A 26,120-nucleotide genomic window follows, 5' to 3' on the forward strand; every position below is an offset into this window, starting at 1 on the left:
AGGTCACAGGTGTTTCCACAGAGCCTTTACTTTGTGCAGAGCATGTTGGAAGCCCTGTGCCTGCCAGGAGGTTTGCTGTCTTCTCTCCTGCAGATGGTCCAAGTAGTGCCTCTTTACCAGCAGTTTGTGGATATTAGATTTTGTGTATGTCATTTTAATGTTGGCTATAAACATGAACTTTATTTACCATCAAAAGTCAGGTTCATGTTCTGGGGAAGAAAATACATATAACATTTTAAAAGAAGAAAAAAATGTGCTTTTCATTGGCTAGATAGAATAATAATTTATGAAATTAGAATTTCAGGTTTAACTAATGATACTTATTTCTTACAGATCAATGGTCAAATTTTATATGGAAGAAGTCATCAGAATGCTTCATCAATCATTAAATGTGCCCCTTCTAAAGTAAAAATAATATTTATCAGGTAAGCATCTTGTTTTGCTGGTTTACCAAATACTTGTTGGCATTTTGACTCTGAGTTCTTTTGAATGAAAATAAAGCATTTATAAATATGTAAGTGCTGTAGTTCTAGGCCTTTGAGATTAGAGAATGTGATGCTTTTTTCTTTTAGAAATAAAGATGCAGTGAGTCAAATGGCTGTCTGTCCTGGAAATACGATAGAACCTTTGCCTTCTACCTCAGAGAATCTTCAAAATAAGGAGGTATGTGTCACTTTTGTTTGTTTTTGTGGATAGATTTGATTGCTGTACCCCTTACTAATTCAGTTACCAATTATAGAACACTTAGAGGGATATCAAAAGTAGATAAGTTATAACTTTGGCCATTGAGGAGTTTATCTAGTACAAAAAGACACTCATGTAAATAAGAATGCCACATACATGAAGGCTACTTGTAGTCTGCATAGGACATAGGGAGGTAGAATAGGAGTTGTCAGTTCTGCCTCTGTAGAGAGAGTGAGAATAAGACCTTATGGAAGACATTACATAGGAAGTAGGCACTGGAAGATTTAGGGGCAAAAACATTACCAGCTTGGAGTGAGGAATGGCATGGATGCTCTAGACAGTTCAGGGAACTGAAAATTATAGAGCATTAATGAACAGTGCAGAGTAAAGAATGGGACTAGTAAGAAGAGAGTCACTGAGGAAGGGGATAGGGTGAGAAACATTAATAGGCTAACATGTGCCAACTTTGTCTTTGAGGCAGTCTAGGGCTCAAAAAATGAGAACTGTATTGTTAAAAACTTTTCCAGGAGTAGTGTAGAGAAAAATCAGAGGTAGCAGGGGAAAAAAGTTAAAGGTAGTGGGAGTAAGAAAATTATTGGAATAATTCACGAGAAAGATAATGAGGGCCTGAACTAAGGCAAGAGAAGAGAGGATGGTTATGTCAGAGGTTTAGAACTCAAATTGATAGTACTTCATCCCCAACTAAATGTACTCATTGAGGAAAAATTTTGAGTAGTTGAGAATTTATTTATCCAACAAATATTTCCTGGGTAATCTGCCTTGTACCAGGTACTGTTCTTTGGGCTGAGGATACACTGGTGAATTAAACAGGGTGTACACGGTTTTCAGACATCTGGCTTGGTGACGTCTTTCACCAAAATAGAAAAGACAGAAAAGAGTAGTAGATATTTACAAAACTATAGTACATTCTGTTTTAGGCAGCTTGAGAATGAAGTGCCTGTTGGAAAGGCTGACAGAGAAGTATGCATTGGGACATTTGGTCTAGAGTTTGGAAATGAGTTCCCATAGATGTGGATTTGGCATTTGTTAGCCACGGGAGCTGAGGTGCTTGCCTGTGGGGAGCATTTGGAGAGAAGAAGAGGGCGAGGTCAGAACCATGTAATATCACCAATAAGGAGGAAGGCTGACAAAGAGGGGTCAGGCAGGATGAAGAAAAACCAGGAGAGTATGTTGGAGGAAAAAGTGTATATTCCGCACTCTAAGTGCTGCAAAGAGGTCCAATTAGAAAAGGGTTAAAGAGAGTCCCTTGGATTTGACAATTAGGAGATTATTTAGTGGTTTTTCAGAAAGCAAATGATGGAAAAGAAATTAAGGAGGGAGAGGGAAGTGGATAGAGGGTGACAAAGAATTAAGAGGGTTTTTGGTGGAAGTTTTATTTTGATTTGGAAAAAACTTTGACTCCCTGTATAAGATGAATAAAAGGAAGTAGTAGAAAGTAAAAAGTTTGAAATTAGAGGAGCCATGGTGATTATCAGCAGGGGAAGGTGTAGGAACAGAAACACTTTTCCCCCAGTGAATATATAAACATAGAGCTTATTTATACACAACCTAAGTACACAAATCATTGTCTCCTTCTAACTGTTCCTGATGTGAAACTGAGTCAGGTAGTTATTCAAGATGTCTAGATTATAAAGGAGAAAATTTTATTTTCATACTAATTGTACTAAATATATCCCTTAAGGAAATGACATATTTTAACAATGTTCAGGTAAAACTGAACTAATTTACTAATTTTAAATTCACTTGGTAACTAACACAGTAAAGAACGATGAATGGGGCCTGTGCTGGTGTTCGGTTGCGAGTGTCACTGTTGGTAGCTGGGTTGCTGTTAGATTTCATTGTGGAGTAAATCCAGGCAGTCTCCAGAGCCACTTGGTCTCTCTGTGCTCTAAAATAATTGTTGTCCAGTCATACCTTGTATGTATTTTGAAGAGAATATAATGTTCACATATTCCATAAAATGTTAAAATAGTAATAATGAATTATAATATATGAAATAATTTTGATTAAGTGGCTCTTACATTAAAGCAAAAAAAAAAAAAAGAAAAAACCTAATAATCAGTTGCCTTTTTTGCCTTTTCTTTCCCTCTGTCAGACGGAGCCAAGTATTACTACTTCTGGTGCAGCTGTGGATCTCAGTTCATTTAAAAATGTGCAACATCTGGAGCTTCCCAAGGTAAATCTGCTTTAAATTGGAATGAAATGATGTGAGTACCTTCAGTCCAGTGTTCTAGTTCACTGGTTTTCAAAAGTGTGGTCTCCAGATCAGCATCACCTGGGATCTTGTTAGAAAGACAGACACTTGGGCCCACCCAGACATACCTGCTCAAGGAGAAACGCTAAGGGTGGGCTCAGAAGTTTGTGTTTTAATAAGCCTGGCTGGTGATTCTAATGCACACTTGAGTTTGAGAAACACTGTATTAATTGATACTTTAGCAGGGGCCCAGCCTTTCCTTTCATGATTATTCCAAGGTATGAAATTTAGCCATCTCTCCTTGGTTCATTTATCAAGGTCTTGCTATGGAGGAAGTAAAAATAAAGAAATAGAAGTTATAGTCTTTGTCTTTTATAAAAAGGAAAGCTCATATAGCTAGAAGTTTTGATAGACATCAGTGAGGTATTTCTTTGAAAAGATCTGATCTTTACATTCAAAAGACCACTTGCTGAACAGAAACATGTAAATGCTTTCAGGTGCTTCAGGGTCATGCTGGAAAGCAGGTGGATGGTGGATGGTGGATGAACAAGAATATAGGCAGAAAGAGCAGCAAAGTGCTCAGGAAGGAGAAGAAGAAAGGAGGAGATGGGATGGGGGTACAGGAGGATATTTGCAGCAAGTGCTGTAGACAGAAAGAAGCAGAGTGGTCCATACACCACTCTCCAGCCATGAGGCAACGCAGCATGGTGTTTAAGAGCCTGAGCTCTGGGGTTGTTCTGTCTGGGTTGAATCCTCGCTTCATCAGATACAAACTTGATACACTGTGTGATCTTTCTGTGCTTCAGGCTCCTTAGCTGGATATTTAAGGTTATAATATTGTTAGTACTTTTATCTTAAGTAATTGTAAACCTTATATGAGTTGATTATAAAATAGCGTAATTTAGGCTGGGCACGGTGGCTCATGCCTGTAATCCTAGCACTCTGGGAGGCTGAGGCGGGTGGATCGCTCGAGGTCAGGAGTTCGAGACCAGCCTGAGTAAGAACGAGACCCTGTCTCTACTAAAAATAGAAAGAAATTATCTGGCCAACTAAAAATATATATAGAAAAAATTAGCCGGGCATGGTGGCGCATGCCTGTAGTCCTAGCTACTCGGGAGGCTGAGGCAGTAGGATTGCTTAAGCCCAGGAGTTTGAGGTTGCTGTGAGCTAGGCTGACGCCACGGCACTCACTCTAGCCGGGCAACAGAGTGAGACTCTGTCTCAAAAAAAAAAAAAAAAAAAATAGCATAATTTCTGGCACGTGATCAGACTTTATTAAGTGTTCAGGGAAATAAAATACCCTGAAATAAAATACTCTGTCTATATTGATTGTTTTTTTTTTCAATAATAGATAACCGTATAAAAAGTGGATTGCTTTAGTCTTGTAGTATACATATAAAAGAAGTCCTTATTATGGGCTATTTTTGTTGTAGACAGAGAGAAAAGAAAAGAAATCATTAAAGCCTTTTGCCCTTTCTGTCAAGAAGTCCATACACTTCAATTCCAGGATAACTCATTCTATTGCCATTTAAGAGATATAATATCTTCCTCTGTCCCTTCCTGATTTCAGGCCATAGGTATTTTTTCCTCCTAAGTCCTATAGTCAGAGTTTATGGTATTTAACAGTGCAATCATTTCTCTATAATTTGTTAATTATGAAACATTTAAATGTATAAATACTTTATAATGAATAATTTTTTTAAAAAAATCTCAGTTTATGCTTATCTTTAGAAAAATAAAAAATAAGATAATTATTTTACATATATTCTTTTGTAGTGTTGATTTTGATTTATTCACCTAAGGCTTAGTACATCCTAGGATATGATGAGTGCCCAGAAAATGTTGGTAAATTGAGCTTGTTAGATGAACAAGGAGCAGAATACTGTAGTGGTTGAGAGCACAGACTTAAAGCCAGACCACATGGGTCAGAGACCTACATTCACCTCTTACTGACTGTGAGGCTGCGACCTTGGGCATGTTTCTTAATCTGTACCTAGTTTCCCCTCTCCAAAATCGGCATAATAATTGTACTTCCCTCTTAGCGTTGTAGTGAGAATTAAGTATATATTATGATAATTAAACAGGCATATGTATAGCACCCAGTACCTAGCATGCATGTATAAGTATTGCTTTTTATTATTATTGTTATAATAAGCAGGAAAGAGTAAGCTGGCAAAGTTATCTGCTTCTTGTCACTGGTTTTCTCTGATGCTTTCTCTTCCTGCATTAGGCAACCTGATTAAGGTGCTTGATGGATGTTCTTATTGTCTTAATCCTCTACTCAGAACCTTTGAAGAACCTTCTTTGTCAAACAGATACATTCAAGTTCTTTGGCCTGAAAGTTAGCAGTGGGGTGGACATGAGCCTGTTCTGTCTCCCAGAATCCCTTCTCACATCCTGAGTGATCTCCCATAAATCACTTAGTCCTACTGGTCCTCACCTTCTTCTGTAAATGGGGCTGCCTATATCAGAGGGTTATTGTTGGGACTGGATGAGCTAATGAGCAAGGTTCCTTCATTCTACAATATTAAAGCTGGTCTCTGCTTTTAGCCTCCTCAATAAGGTACTTTCCTGACTGTTATGTGCCAAGTATTATTATTCTATTTTTTTAGATAACAAAATTTAGATTTTTTAGGTAAGAAAATTGAGGTTTATAGATGTTAAGTGACATATCCAAATTTCTACAGCTAGGTAGAAGATAAACTCAGTTCTGCTTACTCTAAAGGTGCAGGTTTCTCTGGCTGATACATATGACTGATTGCCTGGAAAGAGAGAGGTGTTAGATGCTCATTGACAGTCTGAAATTCATCAGGCATTAATTATCTACCTTGGAAAAGCCACAATGTTGATAATCTTTAAAAGGATGGTGAAACCTAACTTGATGTCATAGTCATGACCATAAATGTCTCTGATGGCAAGTTTGGCTCTTGTATGTATATTTCAGAGGAACCATGACAAGATTCCCTTTGTTCTTTTTTTGTTTTTTGTGACTTTTTCATGGACAAAAACTATAATGAAAACGATTACTAGCTCTGGCCAGAATGAAAATGTTCAAAACTCTATTTTAAGTTTATTAAAATAAATGTTAAAGAAAGATAAAGTCCAATGTTACTGAACATTTGGTTTTGATAAAAGACAATATGGAAAATACAGACAAAGTAGGTGTAGCTCCCCAGCCTGGGCAGGTTCTCATTGCATGTAAGGCATTTTCACTGTGCAGCAAATTAAAATGCTATTCTCTGGAGAAACAACTCTGAGTGTTTGGCCCCAGAAAGGACATTGCATGCAACAGTAATTGCAATCTGCCTGCTACGGGAAGAAGGCTGGCAGAAAAGAATGAAGGGGCCAGACCTGCTTGCTAGTTCTAAGCTACAGGCCAGAAAGAGAGGAGGCAGGAGGATTCTTGGGTTGTTTCTGAATGACTTATTCAGTCAGCCAGTTACACAAGATGAAATTTGCAAATCCTGAATGTTTTGATTGAATTACTGAATGCATTTTTGCTGTCTGGATGTTTTATTAATGTTATTAAAGATGTCAGACATATGGGAGGAGTTAAAACACTGGAATGTTTGATGGAGAACTTAGTCTTATTAGAAAAATTTGAAAGTTTGCTTAAAAAACAGAGATTTCTAATAGTGGACATTAGAAGAGTTTTAATTGCTTTTCTAGCCCTTGGGTATCCCTCCCTTTAGATAAAACTAATCTGTTTCAAGTCTTCTGAGCGTTCTTGTTTTTACTTTTCTAGGATCAAGGGGGTTTGGGCATTGCTATCAGTGAAGAAGATACACTCAGTGGAGTCATCATAAAGAGTTTAACAGAACATGGTGTAGCAGCTAAGGTGAGGTTTTACCTTTCTTACTGTTATAAAGTGGTGGAGGAGGGAGTTACCTCTGGAAAATCACTTGAAATCTTCCATATTTCCATTTAGGATGGACGGCTCAAAGTTGGAGATCAGATCTTGGCTATCGATGATGAAATTGTTGTTGGCTATCCTGTTGAAAAGGTACTTTTTCAAAATAAAGTAAATAGTAGTATAAACCCATCCTTGGGCATGGCTACAGTGTTTGTGTGTGGTCATAGGGAATTAGGGCTATGCAGTGATATTAGAGTTATTCTTAAAGAAAAGAAGAGTTTCAAGAAAAGAACAGCTTAAAGAAAAGAAGAGCTTAAAGGTTCTTAAAGAAAAGAAGAGCTCTTCAATTTATATTTTCCAGTCAAGGTGATATTAAGGTATTTTCTGTTGCCTGGAAAATTATTCAATAATCACTGAGCATTTTTGATAAATATCGTTTCTGTTTTCCCTTAGGAAAACTTGAAACTCCTTAACAACAACTTAGTGTTACCATCAAAGGAGTTCCTTTTTATGAATGTTTGCTCCCATAAATATCCCCTGTGTATACTGCTTTATGAACACATTTTAAGATTCAACTATTAAATGCATAACTTTTATTGGGATTAAACAGTTCTTGTACCTGAGTTTCCTCTCCTAAAAAGAGATCATAACACTTTCTTGGAGTCTCACTTAAGGACTTTCTTATGTAAGTGCCAAAAAAAAAAAGCTTTGTTTCCCTGAAATGCAGTGTTCTTTTTCTTCCTTGTAGTGAGGGAGAACCACATAACTGTTTCCATTTCTACATTGGCCAGCAAGAAGCTTACAATTGTTTTTTAAAAATTCAATTTTACTAATTGTATAAGTTGGATCTTTTAACCCATAAATCTGTTCGAACTTTCCATTTGCCTTGTTTTTTCTGTTGCATAGTTTTCTTATTCTGCTTTTAACATATGTGTTTCTGTTTTATTAAAAGTGTTTGTGTAAGCTGCTTCAGATTCTCTGTAGAGTCAGGAAGTGGGTAAAATACCCCATATATCTTCTAAGGTTGTAGAGATCTAGAAAAATGGACAAAATTAATTAGAGATGTAAAAAGTTGAAAGCCTTATGTTTACATAAGGAAGAATCTGGTCAAAACTACACTTAACATAGAAGTTAAACTGTGGCCCTAATCTATATCAGGCATTTGGACAAGCTAGAGAGAAACTAAAGCCATTTTTTTCTATGCCCCTTAAGTCCTAACAAGGAAATCATTTGCCTCTGTCTCTTCTCTCAACTGTAGATAGAATTAGATTCCAGCAGTGATGGTGACTTACTGGTATAAGTCTACTAATTGGCGTTTGAATTTTGTTTCCCTTCTACACCAACACCCTGCCAGTTTATCAGCCTTCTGAAGACCACAAAGACAACAGTAAAACTTACCATTCATGCTGAGAATCAAGATTCCCAGCCTGTTCCTTCAGCAGCTGGTGCAGTCAATGGAGAGAAAAAGAGCAGCTCCCAGTCTCCAGTGGTCCCACAGTCTGGCTCCCCGGAACCAGAAAGCATCCGAAGTAAGGGCGGGCTCCTGAGAGTCCTGCACGGGGCACCCTCAAGGGGGGCCTGTGCGTGGGAGGCCTGCCTTTGCCTCGCTGTGGGAAGTGAGGGAGCCCTTTGGTGAGCGGATGGTGTAACGAGTGGGGCTCCTGACCAAGAGTACCCGCCTGTTAGGCAGGCAGGCTGCGTGCTGTATGTTAACCAGCCATGGGGCATCAGGGAACCCGCCCACCCACGCCAGGCCTCAGCTTCTTCACTTCTAACATGAGGGAGTGATTCTCTTTGCTCTCCAAGAATACTTTGCTGAGGATACCTGTTATTCTAGGTATCTAACCAATGAATTAGAAATATCATTTTATAGTAGATTCTTTGTTTATACTGGAAAAGTAATTTAAGTTCTCTAAGCCCCAGTTTTCTTATCTGTAGAATGGATATACAATGATCCCATTTCACAGGTAGGATCAACACTGCCTGCCACTACAAGAAACTCTTAAAAATGCTAGTCATTAGCATGGTATACGTAGTAGAGCTGAATTTTTTGTTTTTGATGTAATAGTAGATCCTGTCAAAATAGATGAAATGGATGTGTATGGACTGTGGGATGACATGTTAGTGCGTCGTTATACTGCCAGCCTGGCGTATGGAGGCACACTATTCCTTCGAGTTACTTTCTGAGACAGATTACACTGGTGTGTAATGCAACAATAAATTTCAAGCTCTACAGCACCGAATTTTTTTTAACATTGCTTAAACACATTGGCTTTTTCTGCATATAGGGGGAAAAATTTCTTTTGGCCTCCAAACTGATCTTTTGTCAAGTTTTTAAGAAACGCTAGTTTAAAACATTTATAATATACTGGACAACAAAGTCTTAAAGTAATACATCTCTGAAAGTAATCCTTTATTTAGAAAGACTGAATAATTTACTTAAGTGTTAAGATTTTATGGAAATTTTCTCATTTTTATTTTTATGCTGATCCCTAAATAGCATTGTCTATAAAAACATGAAATGCTAAATGAAAACATAAAATAAAATATCTTACACCTGTTCTTACCATTTCAAGAGCAAGAAAATAGTCTGTTTTTGATTTCCTAAAAAGGGAACATCTTATCTAAAGCATACGCTACTCTACCAAATGTCCTAACTTTCCCAAAACATGCTATTTGCTGTATGCTCTTTGTTGTATCATAAAACATATGATATGACATGAAGATTATCATAAAAGGTGTGAATTATATTCTCTTTGTTTTCTCATGATCTATTCTTATCTATTCAATTCTGAGTATGCACCAGGATTTGATATCTGAGTTTATAAAACATCAAGTGAGACCCAAGCAGAAAAACTGCAAATGGTATGCACATGCTCAGAATTGATTACATAAGACGAAATGCTCTAGGATAAGAAGAAAAGGAAAACATAACATAACAATCTCTGAAAAGCAGGCACCATGACCACAAGGATTGATGTGCTTTGTGTTTTGTGGACTTGCCTGAATGTGCTTCTAGGTCTTGGTCACATATCTCTGTTCTGAGTTTTATAAATCTTTATTTCATAAGAAGTATGTTTGGCCCCAGTGAAATGTAGAATATAAAAGTGAAAGTAGAGGTTCAACTCAACTCTGTTCTCCTTTCTTCATATCCTATTCTTTATATATCTAGCAATTTAAAAAATACAAAAAAGTGTAGTAAATAATTAAACAGGTAATTTTTACCCTAAATTAACGATGATGATTTAATAGTATTTGTTTGATACTCTTAAATACAAGATTATTGGTTTGCAGGAAACAACCCAAGTGCCCATCAATATATGAGTGGATTAATAAAATGTGGTATATGTGTATTATGGATTTCTACTCAGCCACAAAAAACAATGGTGATGTAGCACCTCTTGCATTATCCTGGGTAGAGCTGGAGCCCATTCTACTAAGTGAAATATCACAAGAATGGAAAAACAAGCACCACCTGTACTCACCATTAAATTGGTATTAACTGACCACACTTAAGTGCACATATAGTAATAACATTCATCGGGTGTTGGGCAGATGTGAGGGGGGAGGAGGTGATAGGTATGTACACACCTAATGTGTGCAGTGTACAATGTCTGGGGGATGGACATGCTTGAAGCTCTGACTCTGGTGGGGCAAAGGCAATATATGTAACCTGAACATTTGTACCCCTGTAATATGCTGAAATAAAAAAAAATTTAAAAAAAATAATAAGATAATTAAAAGATTAAGGTAAATTTGAGGTCTCCTTTTTCCCCAGCCCTGGGCCTGTTTCCCTGCTCTATCCCTCAAAGGCACCCAGTGTGTTGAGTTTGACTTCTAATCAATTTTTATTTATATTTCATTTCATTTTTAACTTATTTTTAGGTACAAGCAGATCGTCAACACCAGCAATCTTTGCTTCTGATCCTGCAACCTGCCCCATTATCCCCGGCTGCGAGACAACCATTGAGATTTCCAAAGGGCGAACGGGGCTGGGCCTGAGCATCGTCGGGGGGTCGGATACGCTGCTGGTGAGCGTCACCCAGAAGTGCTTCTGCTGCACAGGACACCCTTCAGCCAGGCCTGAGGGCCCACTATACGGAGATTTCTATCGGTTCTATAAATGAATTGTAAAGGCTGAGAAAAATGTATCATTCATTGTTATTTTAATTTTATAGGACAAATATTCAAATGGGTACCAGGATTTTTACTTTTGAGTAAGCCAGTACTGAATCAGTAGGATTCTGTTACACTGTGATTGTGACCTTAGGTTTCAAAATGTTTCTGTGAGTTTACCAGTCCTTGCTGTATTTTACTTTCCTTTTTAATGATTTCCAGGTTGGATTAGACCCATAATTAAGAGTAGTCTGAAAAATTGGATACTTAGTAGATAAAATTTTCTAAATGTCAAGAATACTTTAAAAATCATTTAATTTGTAGATAGGAAAGGTAATGTATCTCTATATATTATGTATGTATGATTTATATGTTTTATATTTTTTTCTTTACTCTTCCCTATCATTAGAAAAAAAGTATAAGCTGCTTTGAGCCGTGTAGCAAAAATTGTGTTGTTATACTTCTCCTTGAATTATGGTGTGTGGTTTGCATGTAGATGCAGTGAGTGTATACCCTTTATTTCTGTCTATGGAAGTATGGTGTGTTTGGACTCCATTTCTGCTTACCATTCCTGGAGAGTGGAATAAGTATGGATATATTTTGTTTGGGCCCCTAGGGTGCCATTATTATCCATGAAGTTTATGAAGAAGGAGCAGCATGTAAAGATGGAAGACTCTGGGCTGGAGATCAGATTTTAGAGGTACCGAATGCCTGTTTTTGACCTTGAAAATTAATGGAGAAAAGACTATTGGAAGGACTGTGTTTCTTTCTCTCTTTCCCTTCCCTCTGCCCCCTCCCATCCTTTCTTTAATTTACTTAACTCACCTGGTTCCTGAGAATCAGTGTCCCTTTTCTGTACAGGTGAATGGAATTGACTTGAGAAAGGCCACACATGATGAAGCCATCAATGTCCTGAGACAGACGCCACAAAGAGTGCGCCTGACACTCTACAGAGATGAGGCGCCATACAAAGAGGAGGAAGTGTGTGACACCCTCACTATTGAGCTGCAGAAGAAGCCAGGAAAAGGCCTGGGATTAAGTATTGTTGGTAAAAGGTATGACAGAGGACAAACCCAATGCTCTTTTGAAAATGATGGAACTTAAATTCTTTTAAAGAATAATAGCAGTAGTAGAGTCTTTATCAATGGCTGATGTTCTGCAGGTAGCTGTTGCTAGCCCAATCACTAAAGAACCATAAAAAGACATTGGTTTTGGACTTTTAAAATTAGTAATTTGGGGGATTTTGATGGTACTCAACACAAAGTCATTTTGTATTTTTTTGAGTACCTGTTATGTATCAAGAAATACATTAGGTTCTGGGGAACAAAGTTAAATAAGACATGGTTCCTGACCTCAAAGAACTCACTGTCTAGTGAATGAGAATTAAATATATTCTTATAACAAAGGAATCTTTTGATGAGTGACAGATGCGTTGTGGAGGAGCCATGTAAGCAAAAGGGAAAGGGACCAAGTGACCCTATCTAAGTTAAGTGGGTTAGGGAAAACTTCTAAGAAAAGAGATGCCTGAGCTGAGGCTAGTAGTGATAAATGATAATTGGTCTATTGAAGAGGAGTGGAGGATATTCTAGGGAGAAGGACCAGCATAAACAAGAGTATGACATCAACGGGGGACCTAAAGCATAAAGCAAGGGGCCGTGGTGGCAGCTTAGAACGCACATAAAGTTAAATACCCAATGTATTTAAATATTTACTTATAAATACATTTTAAAAATATTTATATATAAGTAATATTAGTAAATTTATATATGTTATATTAACATATATGTAATATATGTAATCCAGTAAGTTCCATAAATCTTTCTTCCTTTTATTACTATCAGCTAGCTCATCTGGCTCTGATCCTTAGAATATACCAGATAGTTAAACAAATGATCTCAGCATTCATTAAAAAGTGATTCTGGCCTGGCACGGTGGCTCACGCCTATAATCTTAGCACTCTGGGAGGACAAGGTGGGTGGATCGTTTGAGCTCAGGAGTTCGAGACCAGCCTGAGCAAGAGCAAGACCTGTTTCTACTAAAAATAGAAAGAAATTAGCTGCACAGCTAAAAAGATATATGTAGAAAAAATTAGCTAGGCATGGTGGCACATGTCTGTAGTCCCAGCTACTCGGGAGGCTGAGGCAGGAGGATTCCTTGAGCCCAGGAGTTTGAGGTTCCTGTGAGCTAGGCTGATGCCATGGCACTCTAGCCCGGGCAACAGAGTGAGACTCTGTCTCAAAAAAAAAAAGGGATTCTGTATTCTGTCATCGGCAGTGGCCCTAAGTTAATATTGCCATTCTTGGGCCTCAGATATCTACCATTTTAAAGCAGCTTATTTTTTCCAATGAGTCAAAAATCTGTGAAATTTTGATGTTTATGTCAGAATATCCTTCTTTGGAAACAGGCATTTTTCAGAATGCCCAAATCATCATCATGCACACCTGGTTCTGCAGTGCTGTTTCTGTGTGGCAGTAAAGAGCCATTAACACTAGTTGTTTTTTCAGAGACAGTTAAAGGATTTTTTTTTTTTTTTTTTAGGGCACAGAAAAAATGTAGCATATTATTTGAATCTCAGTGGGAATATGTCTGAAAAAAGACCTTCCTTTTGGACTATAGTATCAGGAGTCTAATTCTTGTGAACTAATATACACTTAAAATTCATTTTGGGTGCCAGACAAACCACAATATGTGGGGTCACCAGGTCTCTGTAAAAACCTCCATTAATGAATCCTAAACTGTTTGCCTTGGGAAGAGCATACAAAGACCATCAAATCCAACACCCTTATTCTAAAGATGGGAAAGCAGAGGATTAGATGGTCGAATACTTTCTTTGAGGTCATGACCTTGGCAAGAACAAGCGATATAATTCAGCTTTTACTATACATTTCTATTTACAGTTATCTTTGGATCTTAACAATAAGGTTTTTTTGTTGTTTTATTTTTATAGTTTTGTGAAAGAAAGGATTGGGATAAGAATAGAGTTTTCCCATTATTCATAAATCTATCTTGTGTATGAAAGTTCAATCTGTAGTGATTTAAAATAAAAGACATCACAGCAAGGATATTTAGGTTTTGAGTTAATGAATGGTTTTAGTTTGAGATATACATCTGTTATTTATTTTCAATAATGATGATGATGATGATGATGATGATGATAGCAACATATCTATGTAGCCACGGGTCAATATCCATTCAAGGCTTCATTATGGATATGGAAAGAACTATAGATTTAACATCCAAAGATTGACTCCTAAGTCTTACTTTTGCCACTTACTAGCTGTGTGACCCATAAAATGAGAATAGTAGTAGCCACTTCTACTCATAGTATATAATTGATGAAGAATAAATATGCTTATGATAGAGTATTTTGATCAGTGAAAAACTATAATAAGCTAATATTTATCAAAAAAATCTAATTCTAATAATGTTGCCCCAGTGTTGCTCAAAACAATAAAACTTTTAAAGTCATAAAAATAGCAGTAAAATTTTTGGTTAAAAGTTAGCTTTCCATTAAATAAGCATTCTGTTACAATTGAGGAAAAAATAATGTTGAAATTCAAAATTGTGTGCAGAAATGATACAGGAGTATTTGTGTCAGACATCGTCAAAGGAGGAATTGCAGATGCTGATGGAAGACTTATGCAGGGAGACCAGATATTAATGGTGAATGGAGAAGATGTCCGTAATGCCACCCAGGAAGCTGTTGCTGCTTTGCTGAAGGTAAAAATCAAATGCCAAAGATACTTTTGGGTAATAGTATGGAAGAAAGAGAATTTAACATTGGACTACCATAGTCAAATTAGTATTGTCTTCTCTTTATTTGAAGTATCATCTCAAATAAAACTTAAGTAAGATACAATGTTTCATTGACAAATTTCTAAATAGTAAATTTATGATTAACTGTTTATTATATTATTATAAAATTAGTATTAGTAAGAATTATGAACTGAATATCTATAATATTAATAAATATTTTATCTTTAAGGTGAGTATTATATATTGGGTATTGAGTATTTTCCTTAAAAAAAAAATTCAGACCACAAAGGAGAAATCAAAAGTCTCAATCTTCATTCCCTCGTATTTATTTCTGAGCTTATTTGTATTACCTCTGGCTTAAGTGAAGATTCTCATTTCTGGCATGAATGCTTCTTGAAAAGTGACTTGGCAGAACTGCTCAGTGGGGGGTGATCACAGGCGGCAAGAGGGGTGCCCACAGCACCTCTGGAGATCACGCCTTCTGGCCTTTCCCGACCTGGCCCCTTCCTTCACCCCTTTCGGGGCACACCAGATTGGACGTCTTTATATTTCCCCAAAGGTGAAGAATGTGGCAGAAAGATTTTTCCCTTTATGATCCATAGAAGGGAATGTTTGGTCCAAATCCTACTGGGACTCAAAACTATTGAACCTATTTAAAGTTCAGGATTAAAATCAGGATTGGATGGGTCATCCTCATGCAGTAAGAGTAGTTTAATGCAGATTTATTTGGCAGTACCTACACTGGGGATTACTCCAACAATTATAAGGCCCCCATCCCTACTACCATTCTGAGCTCAAGTACATTTTACATTATGAAGTAAATTTCCTCCAAAGAAAACTCCTCGTGAAGGATCAGTGTCTGATTGGAAAGGCAGAACCAGTCTCATTTTAAAAATGAATTGTTAAGTATGGAATAGTCAATACAGTTCTTGGGACTGTAGGCATATTCCCTGTCAAGACATATTTCAGCTTCTGGAGGGAATTTGCATTCCTTTAAATAAGACAATGCTTATCTCTCTCTCTTTTTTTTATTTTGTTTTGTGTTTTTACCTAACATGTATTTTATAACCTGAAGAGAGATAATTCAGCATTGACTAGAAAACCAGCATCATCAGTACCATGTCATGTGTTCATGGTAACGTGAGCCTGCATGTCGGGGCTCAGCAGCAGTGGAGCTGCCACAGGGTTAGTGCTCTGGTGGGAGCCAGTGGCCGGGCTTTGTGGAGAGATTTTCAAGTGATGCTCTTGTCATTAACTTCTGTAGTTTGGATAGGATCTGGTATGTGAATGTGTACATGAATTTAGTTGTTAATAAAGCACACATTAAAACTTATTTCTTCATTAACCAGTTTTCAAAACGTAAAATAATTAGAATTCTTTAAGGAGGAATAGCTTCCGTTTGGAGATACATTAAAAACAATTGTTAGCTCTGTAAGATGGACATATCTTAGCGAGAGAGAGAAGGAAGCATCCATAAAACAACATAAATGATTTTAAAACCAGTTAAACCAGTCATCTAAAAATCCAGTTTGACTGTATATGATGAGAACCTTAAATATTTGTATAACTTACAGGTTGGTTACTACTGATGCTGCTTGTTGTTTCGGCTTAGTGATTCTTTATCTAAATATCTTGTATAAATAATCCTCAATAAACAAAAAACTTCATGCATATGAAGTTCATTAAAGTGTTCTTTGTAGTAATAGGAAAATTGAAGGCAACATGGTTTACAAAAACGGTATAAACTCTGAATATATACCAAAGATGCATGGCAAAACTTCGTCTGTTTAAAATGATGTTCACGACAACTGTTTTAACATGAAAAAGCAATATATGGTAGTTCTCGCTTGTCTGTAGTTTCGCTTTCTGTGGTTTCAGTTACCTGCAGTACAGTACAGTAAGATATTTTGAGAGAAAGAGAGATCACATCCACATAACTTTTATTACAGTATATTGTTACCATTATTCTATTTTATTAGTTGTTAATCTCTTACTGTGCCTAATTTATAAATTAAACTTTGTCATATGTAAAGGAAAAACATAGTGTACATATGGAGTTTAGTAGTATCCATGGTTTTAGGCATATACTGGAGTTCTTGGAATGTAATCCCCACAGATAAGGGGGGACAAATGTAATCAGTGGAGATTATAAGACAGAAAATTGTATTTGCAGTGTAGATGCAACTAAGTAAAATAAAATCCTGTAAGTTTCTTTAACAATAATTATGAAGTAATTGTTGTAATTATGGCTTATTTTCCCCTCCTTTTTCCATTTTATTTCCAAAATGTTTTTAAGTGGATATGAATTGCTTTTATAATAGAAAATTTACTTAAAAATTTTTATAATAATGAAAACACTTGATGTTTGAAAAAGATGTGTTATAGGTAGATCAAAGAGTTACAACATTACCTAGTGAAAATTAATGTAATTAATCTGGGCAGTTATATAAACTGAAAGTAAAATAGATTCAAGAAGAGTTTGTTAAGTTTTGGACCAAAAACACCCCAAATCAAAGAAACAAAAAACCAACTTATGAATATTACAGGTAAGGTTTTTACCTTTCAAAGTTTGATTCATGATCAACATGTTCAACAGTAACATATCCCTTGGTACCCCCATCAGAAGCAGCATAATAATATGAGTGGTCAATATTTAGGTTAATACTGTTCATGCTAGACATTGTCATAAGCATTGTACATGGATTACTTATCACAACAACCTGTAACACTCTACATTTCAAAAATGCAGAATCAAAGACATCAGGTTTAGATATCTGTTATGATCACACAGTTAGTCAGTCACATAGTCTGGATTTTAACTAGTGACTAAAAGCCCAGGATCTCAAACATCTACTTGTGCTACTTCCATATTAGACTGCCAGCATTTCTTGCATGCCTATGGTTTATTTGTAAAGGGCTATAGAAAATTGTCTACAGTGCATGTTTTGTGCTTATATTTATTTAAATTTTGTATAGTAAGTCTATTTAGGTACAGTGTGGCAATAGAGAATTTACCCAATTATCTGAATACCTCTTCTATTGAGGGCAAAACAAGTTGTGGTGGTGTTTTTATTGTTGTGTTCTTTTTTTGTCTCACTTTGTTGCCTGGCTAGAGTGAGTGCCGTGGCGTCAGCCTAGCTCACAGCAACCTCAAACTCCTGGGCTTAAGCGATCCTACTGCCTCAGCCTCCCGAGTAGCTGGGACTACAGGCATGCGCCACCATGCCTAGCTAATTTTTTCTATATATTTTTAGTTGTCCACGTAATTTATTTCTATTTTTAGTAGAGACGAGGTCTCGTTCATGCTGGTCTCGAACTCCTGACCTCGAGCGATCCACCCGCCTCGGCCTCCCAGAGGGCTAGGATTACAGGCGTGAGTCACTGCGCCCGGCCTGTTGTTTTGGTTTTTAAACCCTGAGTTATTCAGCTCATTCAGCCTATCTGAATCAGTGTGTTTCATGAAGTAAATCCTCAATTCTCAATTTCTTTTGCCTTGCTATAAATAGTCTTCATGTAAACCATGAAGTAATAAGACAGACACTTGGTATTGTTGCTGCTGCTTGTTATTTTTATTAGTTTTTAATATTTTAAAAAGTCATTTTTCATAAATAATTAGAGGTATCCTTGCCTATAGAAATCCCAAAAGGAAAATGCCTTTCAAAAACTCTGTCTTGAAGACTAAAATGTATTCCTAAAGATGATTGTAGCATTTTATTTAAACATTTCCATAAAACAACCACTCCCCCAGTGTTCTCTAGGCACAGTAACCTTGGAAGTCGGAAGAATCAAAGCCGGTCCGTTCCATTCAGAGAGGAGGCCTTCTCAAAGCAGCCAGGTGGGTAGCTGGGGAACATCAGGGTGATATAATCTGTATGTCAAGAGGACTCACAGATAGCACTGACTGTGGGTCTGTCCGGGGTCACATACGAGATCTGGCCCTCTGGCAGCGTGGTACAGTGACTGAGGTTTGAACCAGGGAAGAGCAAGAAATGAGAGTGGGCAGTTAAGCCAGGTGTAGCTCTTGAATAGTTTGTAAGTCATTCTAAGGAACTTGATTTCAAGCATTCTTCTTTTATGATATAATTCTTTTTTCATGATTACTAAAGTTAACTACTTTCTATATGTAAAGCCTACCAAGATAACATATTTTTAAGTATTTTATAACAAACGTCAATCAATATTCAAATGAAAAATCTCATATAGGTGAACTGTAGGTGCTCAGCACCATGTATGAAAATATGATGTTAAATAGTTAAAATTTCTTGGCAAGTCCCTCTCCTCAGTCTTGTCTTCTGATGACAGAAGCCCATTTTCATCAATCTACCCTTAAAGACCCCTTACTAACTTCCTTAATTACCACCATTAGTTTCCTATTGATTGATCCTAATTCTGCAGGTTATTTAAAAAGTCTTAGTCTTCCTTCAACATCAGTTGTTTAAATTTAGAGAGGATTAACTCCAATGAGATTATGAAAATCCACTAAAATTTTAGGTAAGTTGGAATCACTTTCATCTACCCTTTTAGCTTCAATTTATTCATATCACTAGGCAAATTCTTTCTTAAAAAAATAAGTAAAAACTATGTTTAAATTGTCCTTCAAATTATCAAATACCACTGTTGCTTAACAGATATTTATCTCTAGATGCACTAAAACAGTTGAATTCTGAAATAAGTGGTATCTAGGGAATATTATTCCTTCCGAAACTGTCTGAAATAATTGTTGTGTTATTTGTAGGTGAGTGAAGGCAGCCTGTCATCTTTCACTTTTCCACTTTCTGGATCCAGTACATCTGAGTCACTGGAAAGTAGCTCAAAGAAAAATGCACGTAAGATTGGTTCAATATTTTAAGCATGATTTACTGGTGTGAATTTTGGCTGTCAACACTGATTTTTTTTTCTTGTTCACCTCTGAGCTCTCCTCCTACCCACATCATCCAATATCCTAATAGTGGTGCAAAAATATGTATTGGCAAAAAATCTGAACTACATGAAGCTGTGCCTATACCAAGCATTATAATCAGGATCCTGTAATTTTTTTCCTACTAAGCAAATTGGTGTATTTGATTTCATACCTTTCTCTGTTTAATGTAACACTAATAAATCAGAAGATATCATTAAGTGAAACCTTCTTTTTCCATGAAGATTGTAAAAATTTGAGAAAATTGATAAGATCCTCCTGTGTTTTAATTATATGAAATCATGGTGCAGAGGATTTTTTGGCTTGATGCACTGGTTGAGACTTGTTCAAATTGAAGAAACTAACCATATGGCAGTCTCTGTTTGCAATGTGACTAATATTCTAGAAATTTAGGCACTTAAGTCCATGAATTTTTTTTATGCATGCATGACTTTATTCTTCTTAGCCATGCACATGTGTCTTTCTATCCAAAGCACATTCTTCCCTTGACTCATGCAAAGTGAATTTTACAGTTATGTAATCAGTGCTTAAACTGAGAAGGAAAAAAATGGGATGGTATGTGCATTTTTCCAGCTGGAGAAATAGAGTTCCTATGTGAGACAGATCTAATCATGTGTACTAGCAACTTTGAGCATGATATGAGTACCTCCTTTCAAAAAAAAAAAAAAAAACAGAAACAAAACAATGAGGATATCCTGTTTAGATCCCATTTAGTCCCATCCAACTACCATGTATTGACTAAAATTTTAGTGAATATAAAAGGTGCTGTAATAACAGTATTTTATCTTTTTTGCCTTTATAGTGGCATCTGAAATACAAGGATTAAGAACAGTTGAAATAAAAAAGGTAACTTGGGGGGAAAGAAAACAACATAAACTCCGGTGTCTTTAGAAGCATCTTTGTATGTATTTTCCTGTTAACTGCTTTACTGTTACCCATCTGAAAAAAAATGTATATCGTATATAGTGGAAATAATACAATGCAATCTTTGCTGAATTTCCTGACCATGGTACTTCGTTTGAAAAATCATTGTTTGCATATTCTATATTGACGAGAGTGCGTCAACCTGACCCCACACAAAATGGTACCATGCCTCTCATTTCTCATACTGATAAGTAAGCCCTTCCCTTCCACATTCACTTCATAGTTCTTGTGAAGCAGATTCTCCTGGCAGCCACGCACTAGAGAGGGAATAACAGCAGTTGTGATTTATTGAGCCTTCCCTGTGTGCTGAGCACTCTCACAGACATGTCATGTCATCAGCATGCCATTTAATATTCACTGCAGCTCTCTGTGAGAGGCACTGTTATCTCCATTCTGTAAATGAGGATCTAGTGATTTATTGAGAGGAGCAGACTTATTCTAGGTCCCAGTATTAGTAACTGTGACTTCCTGGCTTTGAACACAGGTCTGTCTGATTCCAAAAATTGTGGTCTCTGCTCTTCATGAGTTTCCCTGCTTTTCATCAGTCCCACAACATGATTTCCATTTAGCATGTCTTGATTTCTTTTACTTCCTGAATAGATGCTTATTTTCCTAAGCCACACTAAGGACCTGTGTCAAATAAAGTAATGCAGTTTTCCACCCTCATACCTAGAAGATCAGAGTTGGCTATAGAACATTGTGCTAAAGAATAAACAAAAGATCAATTAAAAATATCACTTTGACCAAAATTTATATCTGTTCCATGGCAGGGGCTCACCGACTCGTTGGGAATCAGCATTGCTGGAGGAGTGGGCAGCCCACTTGGGGACGTTCCAATATTTATTGCAATGATGCACCCAAATGGAGTTGCAGCTCAGACTCAAAAACTCCGAGTAAGTTTTACTAACAGCCTTAGTAGTCCCAGCAAGTGTAGCAAAAGTTTTCTTATAAACCCTTTGAATTTGGACACCTGTTTCAAGGCAGTTTTAATGTCTGTATCTGCTTTTAAATCAGCTAATCCAGCCACAGCAGGGATTGCTTTGAATAAAAGATAAAGAATATTAAAAAAAAGGATAAAATGATGGTGTTGAATACAAATTTGCAGTTAAATGGAAATGGAAGATATATAGTTATTTCTTAATATATTTCTTTTTACGTGTTTGAAACACTGTGAAACAAGTTAAAAGAGAACAAAGTATTTTCAGAACACCAGTATGAAGTGAAACTTTTTCCTTATATATTTTATTGGTTTAAAGGCTGATCTAACTTTATTAAAGTGAAAAGTATTATTTATTTGCATTGGATTATATATTTTTCAGAAGTTTAATATAAACATGACTTATAATGTAAAACTATACCAAACTCATTTCAAAGTTGAAGGATTATCCAAACGTAGAGCACTATGATGGAATTTATGCTATCTGTCCAGCTGTAAAATCATGTGAATATTCCATGAAAGCAACTCAGTCTCTCTAACGTAAAATCACTATGCCCTCATGCCACAAACAGCATCTCAGAACATAACCACATCTTAGTTTAAATAGTCTGCAAATTTAGAATGATTCAGCTGCCTCTGATATCTAAATTTATGGCTGACACTTAAAAACTGATTGCACATATAGCACAGGGGTCAGCAAACTTTTCTGTAAAAACAGGTAGGGAATATTTTAGGCTTCATGGGACATATGAGTCTGTTGCAGCTACTCAACTCTGCCCTGTGAAAGCAGCCAAATAAGCATGGCTGTCTTCCAACCAAACTCTATTAACCAAAACAGACAGTGGGCCAAATTTGGCCTGTGGGCCTTACTTTTTCAACTTCTGACTTAGAGTCACATATGATGATTATATCAATAATGTCCAAAGGAATTCTAGTTTCCAAATGATAGTGATATTTTATTTGTTTAATAGGAAGTTGTATCTTACCCAGGAGAAATGAAGAAAAGGGAAGAGTGACTTTCCCCTTCTCCCTTCCCCCTGTCCTAGAGACTGTAGAACTCAACTGCTATGTGCTGCTTCATTTTGAGGTTGCTGCTTCTTGGAACTTTTGGAATTGATGGTCTCCTTAGTTATATTTCAGGGGCTGGTAGCAGTATATATGTGATGTGGAAGGTAGAGAATGAAACGATTGCTCAGATCTCAAAGTCCCAGTTTCTGTGATTGCTTTAGCAGATGGCTATTTCTTTCTCTCCCTTGCAGGTTGGAGATAGGATTGTCACTATCTGTGGCACATCCACTGAGGGGATGACCCACACTCAAGCAGTTAACCTACTGAAAAATGCATCTGGCTCCATTGAAATGCAGGTAAGATTTCTATCCCAAGCACTATTCAGAATGAGGACTCATGCGCTTCAACGTTAAAGCAGTAAAAGTGATTAAATCTTCTGCTAATATTTTAATATTTCTCTTGAACATAAATGATTAAATTATGAGCTCCAAGAAAGTACATATGAAACACATTCTGTAACGTTTTATCCTGATGCATTTATTGTTTCATACGTTATATCTAAGGGGGAAAATATAGGGCCTTAGCAGTAAATTATTAATTATTAGAATTTTAATTCATATGAATGAGTGTCTTATATTCTAAAGATTTTTTAAAAATGATTATATATGAGACCATGTTTTCAAAAGCATCAAAGAACTTTGTAGAATTGAATTAGAATATTTTTACTGTCAGGACCATTTAAGAGGCCTCTGGACCTTCTAAAATTTCTTTCTTTTAGGTTGTATTTTATGTTAACAGAAATGATTAAATGGACAGTAAAATGCACATTTTAATCCAAATGTTCTTTTTGAAGAAAAATTACTGGTGTCTCCCTAGCCACATGAACATGTGTTTTTTCTCTTCATTCTTCTGCTCGGTGCAGGTGGTTGCTGGAGGAGATGTGAGTGTGGTCACAGGTCGTCAGCAGGAGCCTGCCAGTTCCAGTCTTCCTTTCGCTGGGCTGACACCAAGCAGTATATTTCAGGATGATTTAGGGTGAGCTCATATATTATAGTTGGTATGTCATTTGTCACCTACGAGTCAAACCTTCCTGACAGTTGCATTCTTTGTCCCACGTTCCTAGAAAACACAAAGAGGTGAAATAATAGGAGATATGAGGTCTGAAATGCAAAAATCAAGTGCTTGTAAACTGTTAAATAATTATGACATGGATCTAGCTAATTAAAGATAAAACAAGAGATAGATATCTATATACATAGATAGATATGCATGCCACTACACTACTCTTCCTACATTTTCAGCTCTGACATTTTTGGGGGGACATTTTAGTCTTGATGGAGCTAGTCAAATCTATCCTTTTAAAATTTCCAGCAATTCATTTAACAGATTATCCTTTAGACTGAAAAAAATTAACAGCATTAGGTAACAACACTTGAATACAATAACATTGAAAAATAGAGACAGGAGAAGAGGCACGTTAGAATTTTTAAATAATTTGATGCAACTTTTACATTGCTTGTAATCGATTTTTCTCTCTGAGCTTGGGAGTACTGATGTCTACGACTTACTCCATTATAGTCCCTGAACCTTAGCCCTCTCACTTTAAATAAACTGGAAAAAGAATGAGCTTCTCCGTGCAATGAGAGCATGCCATGAATATGTTAGTCTAAGGGAACTGTAAATGAGTAATAGAATTAGGGTGTTAAGTAGGATTTCATTAGATTATGTAAATTTAAAATACGGAGCACAGCATGCACTGACAATTTAAGCATCCCAAAAATACCCATAATATACTCACTGTAAGTAATGTAGGTAATTATGCTAACTCTAGGTGCATGTCAGATAATCCATATCTTACACATTCATAGATATATATATTAATATTTTGTAAAAACCCATGACTTCTTTTTTTCTTCCCTTTACTATAGACCTCCTCAATGTAAGTCTATTACGCTAGACCGAGGACCAGATGGCTTAGGCTTCAGTATAGTAGGAGGATATGGCAGCCCTCATGGAGACTTACCCATTTATGTTAAAACAGTGTTTGCAAAGGTAAGCTTGCAAATTTTAACCACCCTCTCCCCCCCTAAACATTTATTAATAGTGGTCAGCATCTGGCTTATTAGTTTATGGCCTGAGGTAATGCCAAATGGTTAACAGTTGATCATTTTCTTTCAAAACTCCCTACAGGAACAGGTCATTAAATATTTTTGTACAATTTGAGGCATAGTAATGTTTAAACAAAAATAGGCTCAAATTGAAACTCCATGGAAACTCATGACAATATACATAAAAATATTAATGAACTTTGGTTACAAAAGCCTATTTTTTTTCCTTTGAAAACAAGTTGCAAATGTCTTTTGAAACTTGGACATGTTATATATGTATGCTATGGAACACTGGCATTTCTGTTTGTTTTTTGTTGTTGTTGTGAAATGTAAAATATATACAGAAAAGTACATAAAATACACATGCAAATTAATAAGTATTTATTTTACACGTTTAATTTCATGGATAAAATAGAAAAGTAACTACTAAAAAATTTGAAGAGTATCCAGCAGCCCTGTCATCTATAATAAATCAGCTATTTGCAATCAAAGGATTTGATTTAAAAAAAGCCATTTGAATATAGTTGTAATCATATAGTAACCTGTTCTATCTTAAGAATATTTAGAATAAAAATAAAGATATTGTAATATTTGTAAAGCTATTAAAATAATTTAAACCTATGTAATTATTAATATGTTGTTAAGACATTTTTTCAGGAGCTATAAAATTGGATAAAATTTCCTAGAAAAGAAAATCCAGAAACTCAAAATTTTGTAGTGTAAAGGAATAAAACTTACATCAAATCTGTTTAAAGGTTTGATATAGGGGCTTTAGATTAGTGCAATGACCCTTTAATTTATAGACATTTCATTGTATTTTGGAAAAAAATTTTTTAACCAATTTAAAGTGCTGTACCTACAACTAGTTATAGGCTTAATTTATGAGATTTTTTTAAGCTATTGGTATGTCCAAAAATATAAACAGCATTTTCCAGTGAATAGAAGAGTCATACAGTCCTTTTCCTCATCCTGGGAACAATTTATTTAAGGCATGCTAGTTAGAACATATTTTAAGAATTTCATCATTATGGATTCCTCATTAACTTTTCCATATCTTTAATTTTATATTTAATTACATAATTGTCTTCTATAAGCATGCCTTAAGATGGGATTCTTTTTCGAACAGCAATGTCTGTCTTTAATCTCAATCATTTAGTGCCCAGTACGAATATGAAGAATCCATCTACCCTTGGGAAGTTAGAATCAAGACAGTGTGAACAACCTTTTCAAAACCACAGAAAGTGTTAGAATTAGCAATGGGTTTTAGATTCAGGACTTGTGCTTTATCTTGCCCTCCTCCTCCTCCTGAGGTGGGCTTTATGCTTCTACAAACCTTTGAGTTTTGTAGTCCTCTTGTCCTTGTCCTGTAAAACTGCTTTTGTTCCTACCTAATCCTTTGTCTTCTTTCTGTAGGGCTTCTTTACAGTAGGATAGAAAATCCTGGATTCTATTAAATCAATCCTACTAGGCAAATTCCCAAATACTCTTTATTAATTTGAGTTCCCACCAACTGCTGTGCTGAACAGCCAAAAAACCATCCAACTAATCTATTGACTGCTGAATTCTCTCTCAAATTGGAATCTCAGTGCTAAAACCATTTA

At 36.1% G+C, this 26,120-nt stretch overlaps 1 protein-coding gene across 2 annotated transcripts in view; it reads left to right on the forward strand.

The window, feature by feature from the left end:
* Positions 1 to 26,120, forward strand: part of MPDZ (multiple PDZ domain crumbs cell polarity complex component) — a 163,831-nt gene that overhangs the window by 136,099 nt on the left and 1,612 nt on the right. For both annotated transcript variants that reach the window (XM_045563965.1, XM_045563964.1), the window contains 17 exons: positions 334 to 425; positions 573 to 663; positions 2,801 to 2,881; positions 6,645 to 6,737; positions 6,828 to 6,902; positions 8,107 to 8,281; positions 10,638 to 10,783; positions 11,485 to 11,568; positions 11,730 to 11,923; positions 14,441 to 14,588; positions 18,373 to 18,459; positions 19,360 to 19,450; positions 20,345 to 20,388; positions 21,237 to 21,359; positions 22,663 to 22,767; positions 23,334 to 23,446; positions 24,340 to 24,463. In XM_045563965.1, coding sequence (XP_045419921.1) covers positions 334 to 425; positions 573 to 663; positions 2,801 to 2,881; positions 6,645 to 6,737; positions 6,828 to 6,902; positions 8,107 to 8,281; positions 10,638 to 10,783; positions 11,485 to 11,568; positions 11,730 to 11,923; positions 14,441 to 14,588; positions 18,373 to 18,459; positions 19,360 to 19,450; positions 20,345 to 20,388; positions 21,237 to 21,359; positions 22,663 to 22,767; positions 23,334 to 23,446; positions 24,340 to 24,463 — 1,866 coding nt within the window. The remainder of the gene's footprint in view (positions 1 to 333; positions 426 to 572; positions 664 to 2,800; positions 2,882 to 6,644; positions 6,738 to 6,827; positions 6,903 to 8,106; positions 8,282 to 10,637; positions 10,784 to 11,484; positions 11,569 to 11,729; positions 11,924 to 14,440; positions 14,589 to 18,372; positions 18,460 to 19,359; positions 19,451 to 20,344; positions 20,389 to 21,236; positions 21,360 to 22,662; positions 22,768 to 23,333; positions 23,447 to 24,339; positions 24,464 to 26,120) is intronic.

Source organism: Lemur catta, chromosome 10 (genome assembly GCF_020740605.2).
Source record: "Lemur catta isolate mLemCat1 chromosome 10, mLemCat1.pri, whole genome shotgun sequence".
Lineage (NCBI taxonomy): Eukaryota > Metazoa > Chordata > Mammalia > Primates > Lemuridae > Lemur > Lemur catta.